General features: G+C 35.4%; 2 protein-coding genes across 2 annotated transcripts; both read right to left on the bottom strand.

Annotated features, from left to right (window-relative positions):
- Window positions 1-7,926: 7,926 nt before the first annotated feature.
- On the bottom strand, window positions 7,927-8,958 carry LOC134848654 (inositol-tetrakisphosphate 1-kinase-like). Its single transcript, XM_063866172.1, has one exon. It carries the CDS (start codon window positions 8,956-8,958, stop codon window positions 7,927-7,929), a length of 1,032 nt encoding a protein of 343 aa, XP_063722242.1.
- A 558-nt stretch (window positions 8,959-9,516) lies between these two features.
- LOC134847963 (protein coq-4.2-like) lies at window positions 9,517-10,341 on the bottom strand. The gene has a single exon (XM_063865264.1). The coding sequence runs from the start codon at window positions 10,318-10,320 to the stop codon at window positions 9,550-9,552; it is 771 nt and encodes a 256-aa protein (XP_063721334.1). The 5' UTR covers window positions 10,321-10,341; the 3' UTR covers window positions 9,517-9,549.
- Between the last annotated feature and the right edge of the window lie 5,137 nt (window positions 10,342-15,478).

Genomic DNA, 15,478 nt, shown 5'->3' with positions numbered 1-15,478 from the left:
AATAGCTTGAAACAATTCCCATTTAAAACTTTTTACGTGGGTATTATATAAACAGTGAGTAATACAAATACGAACGCGCGAAAATGAAAACCTACTTAATTGTTGACATTTTTGAAATGCATATTTTATACAGAAATGGTTGTCAAAAATAATACATGCATAGGAGGAAATATTTAACAAGGTCCAAAAGTGGGGAATAGTTAACAAGATCCTAATTTCCTGTTGTTTTTACTAAAATTATAGAATTGATCATTCCTGGGCTATAATTTTAAATTTTAATTTGCAAACACCAGGAAAAGAGTAGTTTTATTTCATTTTTAGCTCAAAATTTTGCCTTTTTTTTGGTTAGTTTGATAAAAGAAACCAGTTTGATTTAAGAAACTTTGTTTGATTAAAGAATTGAGTGCTGCAATAATTGCGGAAACTGGGTTCACTGACATGGTCTGCAACCTTAATTTACTATTTCTAACTTTGACCATTCAGTGAACAAAATTAATTACGAGAAAAAGTCTAGTATTCGATTGCAAAACCCTTGCTTATCTCAAGGGTAAAACAAGCTTAGAAAGAAACCCTTTTCAAATCCTGCAAATTTTAAGAGAAAAGAAAAAAAACTGAAACAGAAATAAAGCATATTAAATTCTGTTGGAAGGCATGAAAATAATCATCGCAGATGTAATCGATTTGAAAGAAAAACTAAAAACATAATTCAGCCAAAACTATATCCATGATATTGGTTTTTGAAACTTACCAACCCCAGATCTACCAATTACAGTGTTCAAGCAGAAGTGAATTGAAGCTTCGCAACACTTGCGATACAAAAAGAACATTGCAGAACAAGACAGTGATTAAAAAAAAGACAGATGTCAAAAACTTTCTTGTAAAAGCAAGTTGAAAAAAGTTACTTATAAAAGTCCAAAAAAAGAAACACGTATAAGAATTTTATATTTTTTTTAAATCTCGGATGACGTTCATAAACAACCGTAAAAATATTGAGGATCATTTACCGAGCGGAAACTGAGGCGACAAAATTTGGGTCGATCCCCGTTGAGCCGAAACCAAAACTGTTGTCATAAAAAATTGAACTATGGAGCTTAAAAAAGTTTACGACCATGCCTACTGAAAAACAGAAGCAAAGAAATATAAACTTCGCCGTCGGAACTACACACTTAAAGTTAATCAAGCCTATATAACTTTAGCCCATACAGTAAAATCGAAAAGAAAATGGTTTCGGCTTATAGAACCTTCAATTATTACAGAAATTTCAATTAAGTTACAGACTGTTCAAAAAATAAAAACTACAAGTATGGTAACAAATATAGTAGTGTGTTCTAGGAATATTCATTAATTTGCGACAACCAAACAAAAAAGCGCAGGTCAACCTACTAAGATAAATTAAACATTCTGTAACTTTATATTGCTGAATATAAGTTTTTCAATATTTCAAAAACCATGACCAAAAAAATTCAAAAATTATGACCATAAATCAAGCCAAAAAAAATCATGACGAAATTGAAAAAAAAAATTTAATCCTTCAACCCTCTGATGATTTTCAATTACTCAAAAATAGCTTGCAGTCAGTAACAACTGAAGCAAAAAACCATTCAAAATCGTGTTCACTAAAATCATGATAAAACCGTAAATAGAGAAAAATCGTAAATAGGAAAATCAGTTCGTTCATTGGTAATAAACATTACATAACAAAGAGAAGCGAATATGAATTGTCTACTTCTTTTGCCTCAGTCAAAAGTTTGGTAGTGATAGTTCAAAATCCACGATCATTGCTCTCCGCTGGATGGGGAGAGAGTCAGGGTTGCAATGTTTAAAAGAGAGACTGTTTAAAACATGTTTTAAACACGTTTAAAACACTGTTTCAGACAACACGAATTTCAGCGTTTAAAACAACGACCCATGATGGGTCAATATTTCAACGCTTTCTGAGGGCGTCATACAATTGAGTTAATATAATTGGCTTTTTATTTAAGATCAAAGGTAATATGGCTACTGGTTGTAAGAGAGATGCAATTTGGAGCGAGTTTATTCAATCACCCGATGGCCGCGCATGATGCAATCATTGTAACAAAGAAATGGCTGGGTTGGTTGCATGAATGAAGAAGCATTTTAACGATGAACACAAGGATCTCGTGGCAGTGCAGCCTATCAGTTTCAAGCAACCGAAACCAGGCACTGTGGAATCACTTGTTACCAAAACAACACCTGAAGAGAAACGGAAGCTCGATTCATCTGTTGCTCGTTACTTCTATTCTTCGAACACACCATTTAGAGATGTTGAAAACCAAGAATTCCAAGACATGATCCAAGCTTTACATCCCGGTTATTCTCCTCCAAATAGAGCACAAATTGGTGGTAATCAACTCGATTCTGTCTACTCCGAGTTACGGAAAACCACTGCAGAAAAGCTAACGGGTCAACTCGTCACTTTATCAGTCGGCTGTTGGAGATGAATGTCAACAATAAGTCTATATTCGGTTTCTGTATCCAAGACTATCAGAAAACTTATATTGTTTCTATCAAATACATGAGTGACAAAAACCAAATTTCCGAATTTTTGTGTGAAGTGGTCATGGAAGGAATCGAAAATATTGAAAAAAAGTTCGAATTTACCATTTTGGGCCTGGTATCAGACAATGCTGAAAACATGAAAAAAACTGCGCAAATTGTGTCCGGACCAGAAACCAACCCTCATAACTAACGGATGTGCTGCCCACCAACTGAACTGATTGGCGCATGACTTACAGCCTGGCCTATTGGTATAGAAAGTTGTAGCAATAGCAAAAATTTTTCTGAACAATCAGCTGCCGAATAACTGGATTTCAACCAGAAAACATGAGAAAACCGCTTCTACCGAGTGAAGTACGATGGAGCAGCTGTGTTAACTTGCTCAATTGGTATTTGAATTCATGGACATTTATGAAGCAGTATGCTGATCAAAGCCCCGAAAAAATCAGAAAGGTCCGGCAGCTGAAGTAGCGAAGTTGTTAAAAGATATCGTTATTTACAAAAATGTGGAGGATGCTTACGCTGTTCCCAAACCTGTATCCGAGTGCTTAGATCTTATCTTATGCAATCAAACAACAGCACTGTTGCCGACGCCGTTTGGGCATGGAAAAAACTGCTCGACAGTTTTCGTGAACGAGGCATGGAACGCCGAGAGTGGTTGGAATTCGCAGTTCGCTGCCTATTTGTTAGGCCCTTTGTATTTCGGCGAAGATTTAACGGAGAATGAACGCAAGCGTGTCATCGACTAGATCAAAGCGAAGCATCCGGAATGCAACAGTGAAGTCATTAACATTATTGGAGAGACCTTACCGGTTCTAAAAATTGTATTCTAAAAATACACAAAAATTTACCCTTTAAAATTTTTTGAAGTATCAATTAGCTATTGGGAAGATTTCGAAGGAAATTGGGGAAATCGCATTGAAGATGGAAAAACTGTCTCCCAGTTCAGCTGGTCTCAAAGAAATGTTTTTGACAATGGGCTATATCCAAGACGACTTTCGAAACCGTCTTGGCATGGAAAAACTTGAAAAACTAATTTTCATAAAACATGTGCTGAGCAGCTAATTTTTGTCAATTATGAATATTTTTTTTGTGTTAAACAAGTTTAAAACGTTTTTAAAACGTTTTGTTTTGTCAGAATCATGTTTTTTGCAACCCTGGAGAGAGTATACCTCAGTCCAGAAAAGCTCAGAATCAAAGATTGCCTAGCTCTCATAAAATTTGAAAAAAAAACTTTTGGAAATTAATTTTGTCGGTGTATCATCAAAACATCACAGTTTAATGAAATCATTCACGGTTAAAAAAAACGCTCTGATAAGAGAGCTCCATGCTCGATCAACTATTTTTTCGAGAATTCTGGATAGGAAACAATTAAATCTGAAACATTAAAAAAAATGCAAAACAATCTCCCAATTTACAGAAACTTAGAATTTCGCGGTTGAGTCTCAACCGTGTTTAAGCTTCCCGCTATCAAGCGGAAGGTCGGATGTTCGAAGCCCACCATGATCAGTGCTCGTTGCTTGAGGGTGAAGCAACAATACCCAGCCCAGAAAAATAACCAAAAAAAATTGCATGTAGTTCTTAAACAGGGGCGCAATAGCGGTTCGCCGTGATGAGCTGTACAGCTCTTGTACTAGTCCTTTCCCCCGTGGATAAACGGTCTTAATCTTAAGTTCGAAATTAAATCTGAAAAAGAAAATAAACTATTTCTAAGATTTTCAAAACGTTTTTTCATTAAGTTTCGAAATTCCGAGTTAGACCGTAACCAAAAATAATTGCTTTTGTTTATAAAACATTAACAAATAAAGAATCCCAAAAACTAAGAGCGGTGGCATCCAGTAGCTGTTTCTAATTTCCATTTTTAATAATTTACCTTATTCTTTATTTCATCATATCAGTAAAACCAAAAAGTTTTACTGTCGCTACAAATTTTAAAAAAAACTCCCGTAAACCGTACACAATACTCAGGCTAACGGACAGACAAGCTAGCCTAAGGCAAGCTAGCCGACAGACAATGAGATGAAAGCCTCAAAGAGCGTTGAAACAAATATCAGAATTTTCATATGTACCTCGATTTGCAAAAGTTCATTATGAGGAACACATACCAGTTGAGTATCTGCCACTGTTGAATTACTATTGAAAAAACACTAACAGAGTTTTAACTAGCCTGATAAAACTTACACCATTTAAAAAATGTCAATGAAAAATAACCATCAACCATGCTTTTACACCAATCAAACTTTTACACAAAAAAAATTGAAACAGCAAACAAAATCTCATAAAATGAACTAAATTAGAGCTGGTAAATTCTCAACCAACATAAAAACAAATTTCAATTGGAAAGGTTATTTGAAAAGCAGACATGCTCAAAAGATGTTTTTTTTGCCAAAATCAGAAAGTTGATTAAATTGTTCAAGGTGTTTTAGTTAAACAAGTAGTTAATCAAAAAAGTTCATGTTCCAATATGATAACGATTGCTAATTACATGCGTAAAAAAGAAGCACCATGCAAAATGAAAAACAAAAGGTTGGTTACAAAACTGTTACGATGGCAACGCAAAGTCATCTATTACAATGTGAACTAAATTGAAAATGAAAAAAACTAGCGCATGATTCGCAACTACGGTGCTTCCAACAGATCGTTGAACGCAAAAAATAGCTTTTTAAAACATGCTCTAAAACAACGATATTTTAGTGACCCTATTTAATGCAACCACGAAGACAAACTGGGCTCATCTATCAGGAGTTTCTTTTTCATTAAAAAAACCTTATCTCGAAAAACAAATTGATTTGCAAATAAGATTAGAGGCCAGATTTGCGACCCCAAATGGTTCCCTGGCAGCATCCCACCATAGGGTTAAGAACTTCAAGTTATACTACTTATTTTAAGATCAAAGTTTTTTTTGAAAAAATCATGAGAAACGCCATATCTCTAAAACAAAAAGATTTGAGCAGTAAAGGTTAGAGGCCCTGACAGTACCCCTTGAAGTAGCCTGATAGTAAATCTTAGAGTCACTGAGAGTACCCCCAATTTGTACCTTGACAGTACTCCCTGATTCTACCCTGACACTACCCCACCATTACGGTAGAGAATTTCAAGATCGGTTAGTTTTTTAATTCAAGTTTTTTTAAACAAAAAGGGAAAAATTATAGAATGGAGCCAAATCTCAGAAACCAAAAGATATTGATAGTCACATTTGAAGAGAAGAATTGCAATCCCTGAGTGTACCCCGACAGCACACCAACAAAAGGTTGAAAGTTTTGAGTTCAATTAATTTTGTTTTATATCTAAGTTTTTTTGAACAAAAAAGAAATCATGAAAAACTCCATATCACGAAAACCAAAATGATTTGAGCAGTCAAACTTGGACGCCAGATTTGCAACTCCTGAGTATAACCTGACAGTACCCCACTATAGGGTTGAGAAGTTCAAGTTCGGTTAGTTTATTTTATATCAAACTTTTTTTTTGAAAAAAAAAAAAAAAAAAAATGAAAAACCATTAAACGCCATATCTCATAACAAAAAAGATTTGAGCAGTCATATTTTGACGCCAGCTTTGTAACTCCTGAGTATACCCTGACAACACCCCACCATAGGGTTGAGAGTTTCAAGTTCGGTTACTTTGTTTGAAATCTAATTTTTTTTGAATATTGAAAAAAAAAACGCCATATCTAGAAAACCAAAACGAATTGAGCAGTCATATTTGTACGCCATCTTTGCAAATCCTGATTTTCACTGAAAGTACTCCACTTGAGGGATGAGAATTTCAAAATAGGTTACTTAATATTATATCTATTTTTTTGAAATAAATTTATTTTTGAAAAAAAAACCATAAAAAGGCCATATCTCGAAAACCAGAAGGATTTGAGCAACCATATTTAGAGGCCAGCTTTGCAACCCCTGAGCGTACTCTGACAGCACGCCACTACAGGGTTGAGAAACTCAAATTTGGTTACTTTATTTTATATCGAATGTTTTTTTAAAAAAACATAAAAAATCATGAAAAACGGCCTATCTTGAAAACCAAAAGGATTTGAGCCATCGTACTTGGACGCCAGATATGCAACTCCTGGGTGTAACCCGGCAGCTTCCACTATAAGATTGAAAAAATAAAATACAGATTCAAAAAATGGTGATACAAAAACTTGATAGTTTTACGTTGCGAATATAGAAAAAATGCAAGTTAAAAAATGAGTTAAAGCATTCGCCCCTAAATAGATTTTAAAAGGTCGACTTGAGAAAACATTTCAACCCTTCAATGTTTTGGCCATTTAACAGATCAACATAGCGACTTCTTCAACATTTGTCAAGTGAAATTCCTTAAGCATTACAAAATACGATATAGCTTAAACGTGAAGAAAATTTTTCATTAAACATGCAAAAAAATGCGGTCTAAAAGCTTAAATATGTCAACATAGGGACTTCTAAAATATGTCGACATAGGGACTTCTTAAACATGTCTCACGTGAAACGCCAATTAAATAATGCATAGATAGATTAGGAACTCTTCAAAAAAACTTGCGTTCCTATAAAATCTTGAAAAAAAGCATTCGAGCTTCACTTCAAGGATGACGCAAACCTAGCATGACCTTGAAAAATTTAATCAATGATTTAAATTATAAACAAAAAACTGATTATAACAATCTGAAATTTTTTTTCCAGATGTTGACTCAAAATTTTCTTGTCCATGTAGATGTTAACTTGTTCCATGTAAAATTGAGCCAATAACTGATGTAGAGATAGAAAGGTCGATAAAAAGATAGATATATAGATGGACAGATAGATAGATAGACAGATAGATTGATACAGACACAGACAGGCAGGCAGGCAGGCAGGCAGACAGACAGACAGACACAGATAGACACAGACAGACAGACACAGACAGACAGATATATAGGTAGATAGAGAGATAGATATAGAGAGATAGATATATAAAGATAGAGAATTTCACTTTTCTAACTCGAAGTCCTTCGCGTTTTTTCGCTCAAGTTTTCATTTGGTTTTTGGAGAACGTATTTAGGTTTCCATTTAAAAATGAATTTGAATTGAACATAAAATGAATCAAGTCATGCTGCCAAAAAATTACGGTGAAAAATTCTAGATCTTTCCCATTATAGCCCTCTCCTCGCGCTATGATTTGACCATTATGGGAAGTGTCCATTTGGTTGATGGGGATAGAAAGTTTGTTATGAGTGACTTTAATCTGAAAGAACCCAAGTTTTGAGAGTTTCCCTAAAAATAAAACGAAAAAAACACTTAAATATGTGGAAATTAACATTGTTCACCAACACTTGAAAACGATCTAATAATATTTTTTAAATTATATTGAGGCGCAAATGTACCAAAATAAAAATCTATTTGAAGGCTAAAATAGAAATAATCATTGTCTTTGGGAATTTACCATTCTTTCTTAGCTAACTTCATGAACATGGAATTCTTCGATATTTATTGGAAATAGCGTGTTGTCTCGCGCTCTTCTAAACAATGACAGAAACATTTCAAAAACATATTCAACCGGGTAATTTCTAAACAGATCCTCATAACCAGGGAAATGATTTACGTCTATTACGTAGTAATTTCTAGTATCACGACACATGATTAAGTCCATGCCGAATAGGGAAAGCTGAGTCAGTTGAACAAATTCATGAACGAGTTTTTTCATCACGCTTTTATCCACGTTAACTTTAGTCCGTTCACCAATCAAATCGCTTGTGCTGTTAGGCTTAGAGACTTCGGGTGTCAGAAAATTGAGGTAGACTTCAGGGTAAGATGAAGGGTGGAAGTTTTTGACAGAAGGTCGCTGACAGATGAAGATATGTGTTCCGATAACGTAAACTTTAATGAGACACGAATCGTGATTAATAAACCTCTGAATTGAAACTTCAGCTTGCGGATTGCTCTGCAAATACTTCACCAATTGCATCTCGGTGAAAACTAACGTCATCCTATGAGCCTCTGAAGCACCACTACATAACATTGGTTTGCATATTAAAGGATACTTCAAATCATGACTCGCCACAAAATCGCTCAGATCTTGCTGCACTGAAGACGATTTGGCTTCCACACTCGGAAAACAATTTACAATACAGCCAAGTTCCCTACACGTTCGTATAATCAGCTCGTTCGTTTTGATGCGGTTCAGAAGTGTCCAGGACATTTCAACATCGTCGAATAAGTCTATTGCCGGATGTTTTGCACAGAAATCTCTCACCATTTTCCAAATTTCTTCAACTGATTTTGCTGTCAGAATGCTGTCGGAAAGTTTGTATAGAAGAAAATCAATTTTTGATATGTCAATTTCAGGTAACAGTTGGCAGAAATCGTCAGCAATAATGGCGATTTCGATATTGTGTGGTTTCAGGAACTCCATGAACTGATCGATTCTCAATTTATTTAATTTTACTTTGGTGACCCATACTCCAATTCTAAAAGTTTCGTACATTTTCTGAAAACGAAAACACTGAAAATTGAACCTATATTTGAAAAAATTTATTGAACATATGATATTTTTTGCCCTATTTACATCGTCCAAAATCGTAAGAAAATATTAGATACGGTGAAAGCACCACTACAACATTGGTTTGCAAATTAAAGGATACTTCAAACAAGGCTTATATTTTCTTACGATTTTGGATGGAAATAGGGCAAAAAATTCCCAGCAGTGACAGGGATTCGTCCAGCATACAAATGCTTGGAAATTTAGGAAATTAGGCATAATCGACAACAGTCTTCAAAAAGAACAGCAAACAAAAAATAACAAACGTTACTCGACTGCTTTTCTCGCTCGAAATTGGACTAACAGGTGTTTTTCTCGAAATTCGGCAATTTTTTTTGAAAAATTCTTTTTTTAATGTTGTTCAAATCGCACTTGAAGGGGCTTTTAATTAACGTATCACTCAACCCATTCCGATTATTATTCGTGGTACCTGATTTTGCGTGGCAAAAAAAACAAACACCTCCCCATGTTCAATGGTCTGAACAAAAAGGCGAAATGTGAAACTTCTCGAAAACACTTGCTTGAATTTTCACGTAGCTATCTATTCATAGACCATTCTCCAAACGATACAATATTCATTTCACGCCGAAGTTTTGTAAAGTCTTCCTTGAGCATGTCTTCAAACTTGAAATTCAAAAGCAGCTTTGCTCGTTTGCCAGCATGCAGAGCCCAAGGTAGATAACGCATGAAGTAGTCTCTCCTCTGTGCACGTGGGATACTCGGCACGCCACCAATAATACCCAAATAGCACATTGGAAACCCTGTTTGCGCAGCCTCGAAGGCTTTCACCACGCTTTCTCCGAGGAGGTCGATGTCCTGTTCGAGAAACACGTGATAGAAGTCGTGGATCTCGCGGTACCTTTGAATGACGTAAGCGGTCTCTGCGTCTACCACATAACGCACAATTTCTCTACTGTCAGGTGTGACACCATTATTCTTCAACCAGTTGAAGTACTTCTTTCCCAAAGTGTTCTCTTCTAACTTCTCCAAGTCACTTAAGCGCAAAATCTTCGAGTTCAATCGCGGCTTTTCCGCCAAAATTTGTTTACCCATCGGATCTGCCGTCATTTTTCGATGCAAATTTTCAGCAGCACTGACACCGGTTACTTCATTAAGGGCATTCACCATATCTGCCCTCTTGGGGTCAAAAGTTGCCACTGCTGCAGCTCCAATACCCAACAGGGCTCTCTGAGACCATCGGGTTTCTCGTAACTGCTCGGAATGACTAACTATCCATGTCGACTGCGCACGCTTCAACTGACCCACAAGCCGCGGCGTCAACCGACCGTAGCTAACTTTAACCACCATCACTCATTCTGAAAGAAGAACGCGCTACAAACTGGAATTATTACGAGCAAATAAACGTCCGTTTCTATGTAAGCATCCAAAATTTACAAAAGAGTATACTTTTTTCGGTGAACGCTATGTTTACACTTACATTCTAAGTCGCATTGTATTAGTTCTATAACCTCATATCTTTTTATCTTTTAGACAAATAGTTTCAACGCAGATACAAAAATCAAATTTCAGTTTTGAAGGCAAGTTTAAAAAACCAAACTGATATGCTTTTAATTGAAGACCTGATGGCTTATTTTGTCATTTAAAAAGCAACCCGTTCAAAATTAAACAAACAACCAAAGTATTCAATAGTTGCCGCTTGGCATGTTATAGACTTCAGACATGTTATAGACTTTGATATCTTCAAGAATCAGTAGTATAAATCGAGTCAAAATCGTCTGCGGGTGCAGACCTCCATGTATTAAGACAGGCTATAGATTTCCGGTACCGCACCCGATCTATTAACATAGGGAATAGATTTCCCAATGTGTTAAGATAGATTATAGTTTTCAGAGTTTCAGATGGTAAAATTCAGATGGTAAGTTTGTTCAACGCACCAAATTTCCCGTGAATTAATATTGTGTATAGATTTCCCTATGTATTAGAATTAGTAACAGAAATTCAAGGTATTATGATAGGGAATAGGTTTCGCAATGTATTAAGATAGGTTTCAGAGATTTAGATTGTAGATCGTAAGTTTCAAAAAAATTTTGGCGCCCAATTTTGCCATGTATTAAGATAGGATACAGATTTCTCTATGTATTAAGATGGCTAATAGAAATTCCATGTATAAAGATAGAAAATAGATTCTGTAATGATACAATGTTTCAGTATCATATCGAGCAATAATCTTAACTTTTTGAAAATAGCACAAACCTCTAGTTTTTTTTGCACTAAAACTCGGCGCGCGTTAGCTAATTGGTAAATATCAATAGTTTTTTACGTGTGGATTGAGGAATGAAGATATTTTATTATGTATTTGGTTCATGGTCAATGATTAAAACTTTGCAAAAAAATTGTATTTTTTCAATTTTCCTATTTCGAAAAACTTCAAAATTTCAAAAAAATCTAAATACGATAAGATTCAATCTAATTTGAGCTAAAACTTGTTTTTTATTATGTTTGCTCACTCTTCAACGCATTACTCTATCTAACTGAATTTGTGCTGAAACCTAGCTGAAACTTCGGAAAAATCGTCTAAATAGTCCTATTTTGAAAAGAGTTACGTAAAAACGATTCAATTTAGACTCGGAATTTATCCAGAAGTTTCTGTACCAGAGGATATCTCTTTAGCTAACAGCAACAATTCAAATAATTAACTGAAGCAAAATTTCATGAAAAATTCCATGCATTGATTCTACTCTGGAATTTTGTAAAAGATTAACCAAAATTCTTTTGAAAGAGCCAAATTTAAAATCCATGTATCTAAAAACAACATATTACATCAGTACACTTTGAGAATTATTTTTTTGCTAAATTACCAGAAACCACATTTAAACCAAGTATATTTTTTATCACAATAATCATCCTAGAATCATGTATGAGACAAATTTGGAGGAATTCAAACTTCAGCAACTGAAAATGTTTTTAACACTATTTGTAGATGTTCCACTTTTCCGAAATGTTTCTCCTTGTCCATCTCTACTCAAGGAGTCTGGTTACTTCTCAAAACTGCTTCTGCAGAACATAGTTTTTCCTTGACCAGTCGGGTAATTATACTCCTTAAACGCATATTTTTGATTACTGCTGTATTTATCTTCTTCCAACGAACTTTTTTTGCATGCAAATTGACACTAAAAAGACAATAAAAAGACAATCAACACTAAAAAGACCGAGGAGTACTATAAAATAAATCAAAAAAAAAAAATTTCCTGCATATCATGAAGAATTCTTTGACTCGTTTACAGCTTGAAAAAACTCCAGTAGATACCAAACCTCTCCGTTGCAACCAGACTCATCATTGCAATCGTTTCCAGGAGACATTATGCAAATCGATATAGAAGGACCATTTCCATCAACAGTGTGTAAATTTGTCCTGACTTGAATAGATGCTTTATCTAAATATCTGTTTGCAGTACTATTGACAATTATCTCAGCCGATACAATTGCGAATGAGCTGACGAAAATATCCTTCACCCATAGCTACATAGCGAAACGAATCAAATCAGATCTAGGAACGGCATTTATATCTAAGCTAATGCACGAACTCACATCACTACTGGAAATCGACATAAGTCATGCTACGCTCAAATTCGTGCAGACAATTGGACTTGTCGAACGTTCTCATGCAGCACTCAAACGAATTTTGAAACTTAATACGAAAGAAGAATCGTCTGATTGGCATAAAAACGTCCCGTCCCCTTAACAACGTTGATACATAAACTATCCTAGTATTCATCATGTGGATGTAGCCCGAGCAAAATTTTAAACGGACAAGAACCAATAAAACCCTTGGACCTTCAATTTTCAAGCAAAGCACTGTTGAATCAGACTTGGCATCTTCAATGCAAGTTGCAATGAAAGAGAAGCTCAAGGAAACTCGCGGATATTACGAACAGAGAGCATAAGCGCAACCGTTAACTCTTTATTCGTACTGTTTTCTTCTTAATCCGAAATTAAAAACGCAATCAGATGGAAAATTAAAGGTACTACTTTGCAGTCTCATAGAACGGAATGGAGACATCTGTTCTCACACGAGAGCAATACGATACGTGTCTCGGTTACTCAACCAACAGAAATCGCCACCAGACAATGGTAATACAAAACTGTTTTGATCGAAGCCGGTAGCTGCTATAACCGTCTGTGAGACAGAAAAGACCATACTGCCTACACCGGAAAGAACAAACAATTTGGGATCAGGCATTTGGCTAATTACATCAGCTTCATCATCATTTTTGGTGGGAGTACGATCTGAATGAGGTTCTTACTCCATCTCGCCAGGAACACTCAGGAGCAACATTTGCATCATTACATTAGATTTCAGGACGCAATTAGCTTGCTGGAACAAGATTAGACCCGATCTTGGGAGTTGCGACAAGATTCCGTTAAGGCCAATGAACATCAGACTGTCAGACCCATAGCAGCAGCAATTCTGGAGATCAGTGAGCTTCCTTACTTTCAAACTACGACAAAAGCAGAAATCAAACTTTAAGAGGATGTCAAAATGAAACTGATTGACAGCCAATGGTTACGAATATAGAACAACTCGAGAATTTTTTTGCGCAATGATTGAAGTTACTGAAACCATGGCTTACAGAGAAACCGGACAATTGTGTTCCGATAAAGCTTTAACTAAAATTGACTGCAATAGTCTTTATTGGAAGTGACACTTCAGTGCTTGTGCTCTTACCTTTTTCACAGGTTCAACGCAATTCGAGATAATACTCTTAGATTCTTGAAGACAGCTCACGGAGATTTTAAAATCAAAGCAGTCGTATCGATGGATATTGACGAACGACCATGAAGGAAAGAAAAAACAGCGAGACTAATGGAATCAAAAGGAGAATGACAAAAGAAGTACACTTTCCTGGACGTGATTGACAAAACAGTTTCGGTCACGCAACAGGGAAGATCAATGACAGAGGGAAATTTCAATGACGAGATGTCGCAGTCTATGAACGGCAGAATGAACATGACGAGATCAACATCTTTAGGCGAAATGTCAGCAAAAGGACTGTATGGAACTTTCACGAAACTATAGCGGAGGAATTAAACTGACTCCGAACTCAGGAGTCTTAGGTGTGAAGCCTCCTTCGATCCAAGTTGGAGCCCAGTTCACTGATCAAACGGCCTAGCCATGAAGGAGACTGAGACAGGAACAAGTCGCATTTCATCCCTAATGTTGAAATCTGACCTAATCATTTAATTGATCATTCAATTTCAAAATTGACTCTTAAGGTTCTCGTGGTGGCTTATCAATGAATTTTAATCAATGCTTTCATTGTTGACATTTTCAGCAGGTCTCAAGTCCTGATCTAATTTTTTTAAAATATAAGAATGACAATGTTATCTTTAGGGCTATTGTTTAAATAAATCCTATAATTGTCAAAAATTTATATGATGTAAATCATTTAATGGGCATTTGGCGTATACAATTTTGATACGAGGAGTAAAGGATTGGATTAAGAGTCAGATCACCGTATATACTTTACAATTTTGTTGTAGCAGTGTATACCTAGAATAGCAGCTAAACGAACGAGACTAAAGTTCGATTTAAAATTATTCTATACTTAGTTTTTAAAATGAAAATTCTTACTTCAGTGTTAATTTTATAAACCCTGAAAATTATAAAAGGAACCCTTGAATGACGCCAATAATAACCATGATAAATTCATGCTTTATTGAGGTGCCAAGTCAATAGTTATTGTTCCGACCATTTGAAAAATGGGGGAACTTCGTGTTCGGATGTGTTATAGTTTTTTATGTTTTCCACGCAAAATAAGGTACCAATAATCATCCGACTGGATTGAGTGATATATCATATTAAAGCCGTTTCAGTCGTGATTCGAACCACATTTAAAAAGTTTCTAAACAATTTTCCGTGTCGAGAAAAACTGGATTGAAATTTTTGATTTTTCAACTTAATTCGAGCAAAAAAGCAACCGAGCAGGCTTACAATAGCTGCATAATGCCTAATTTAAGACCTTAAAACTTGATTTTAAGCAAGTAGAACTAGTTTTTTTGAGTTTTGCAGTTTCATTTTGGGACCCAAAAACTTCAGAAAAATCAAAAATTTTCTGCAAAAATTTTTGTCCAACTTGCCTATACTAGTATGACTGTCTGATATGCCTTATTTATATTTCTACGTCAGACCTTTTTATCACATCAAGCAGAAAAAACTACACTAATTTGAATAGTTTTCTAAAAACCATGGTCGGAACATTCTGTGCTACTTGCACAGTAACCAGCTATCCTTGTTAAAGTTATGAAATCGATTGAACAATTGTTAACATAATGTAAATAATGAGATGGATCTACACTAAAAGGGTGAACAAGCAGTCAGGAAAAAAACAGTAATGAGAATTAAAACTAACCAAATCTCAATTCGTTGATAAAGCTGAGAAAAGTGATCTTTTCTAGAAAACAATAGGCTCTGAACACACGCAATGTTACAGTAGGCCCGTAAGGA

Source organism: Symsagittifera roscoffensis, chromosome 6, assembly GCF_963678635.1.
Source record: "Symsagittifera roscoffensis chromosome 6, txSymRosc1.1, whole genome shotgun sequence".
Taxonomy (NCBI): domain Eukaryota; kingdom Metazoa; phylum Xenacoelomorpha; order Acoela; family Convolutidae; genus Symsagittifera; species Symsagittifera roscoffensis.
This window is presented reverse-complemented; position numbering and strand designations above follow the sequence as displayed.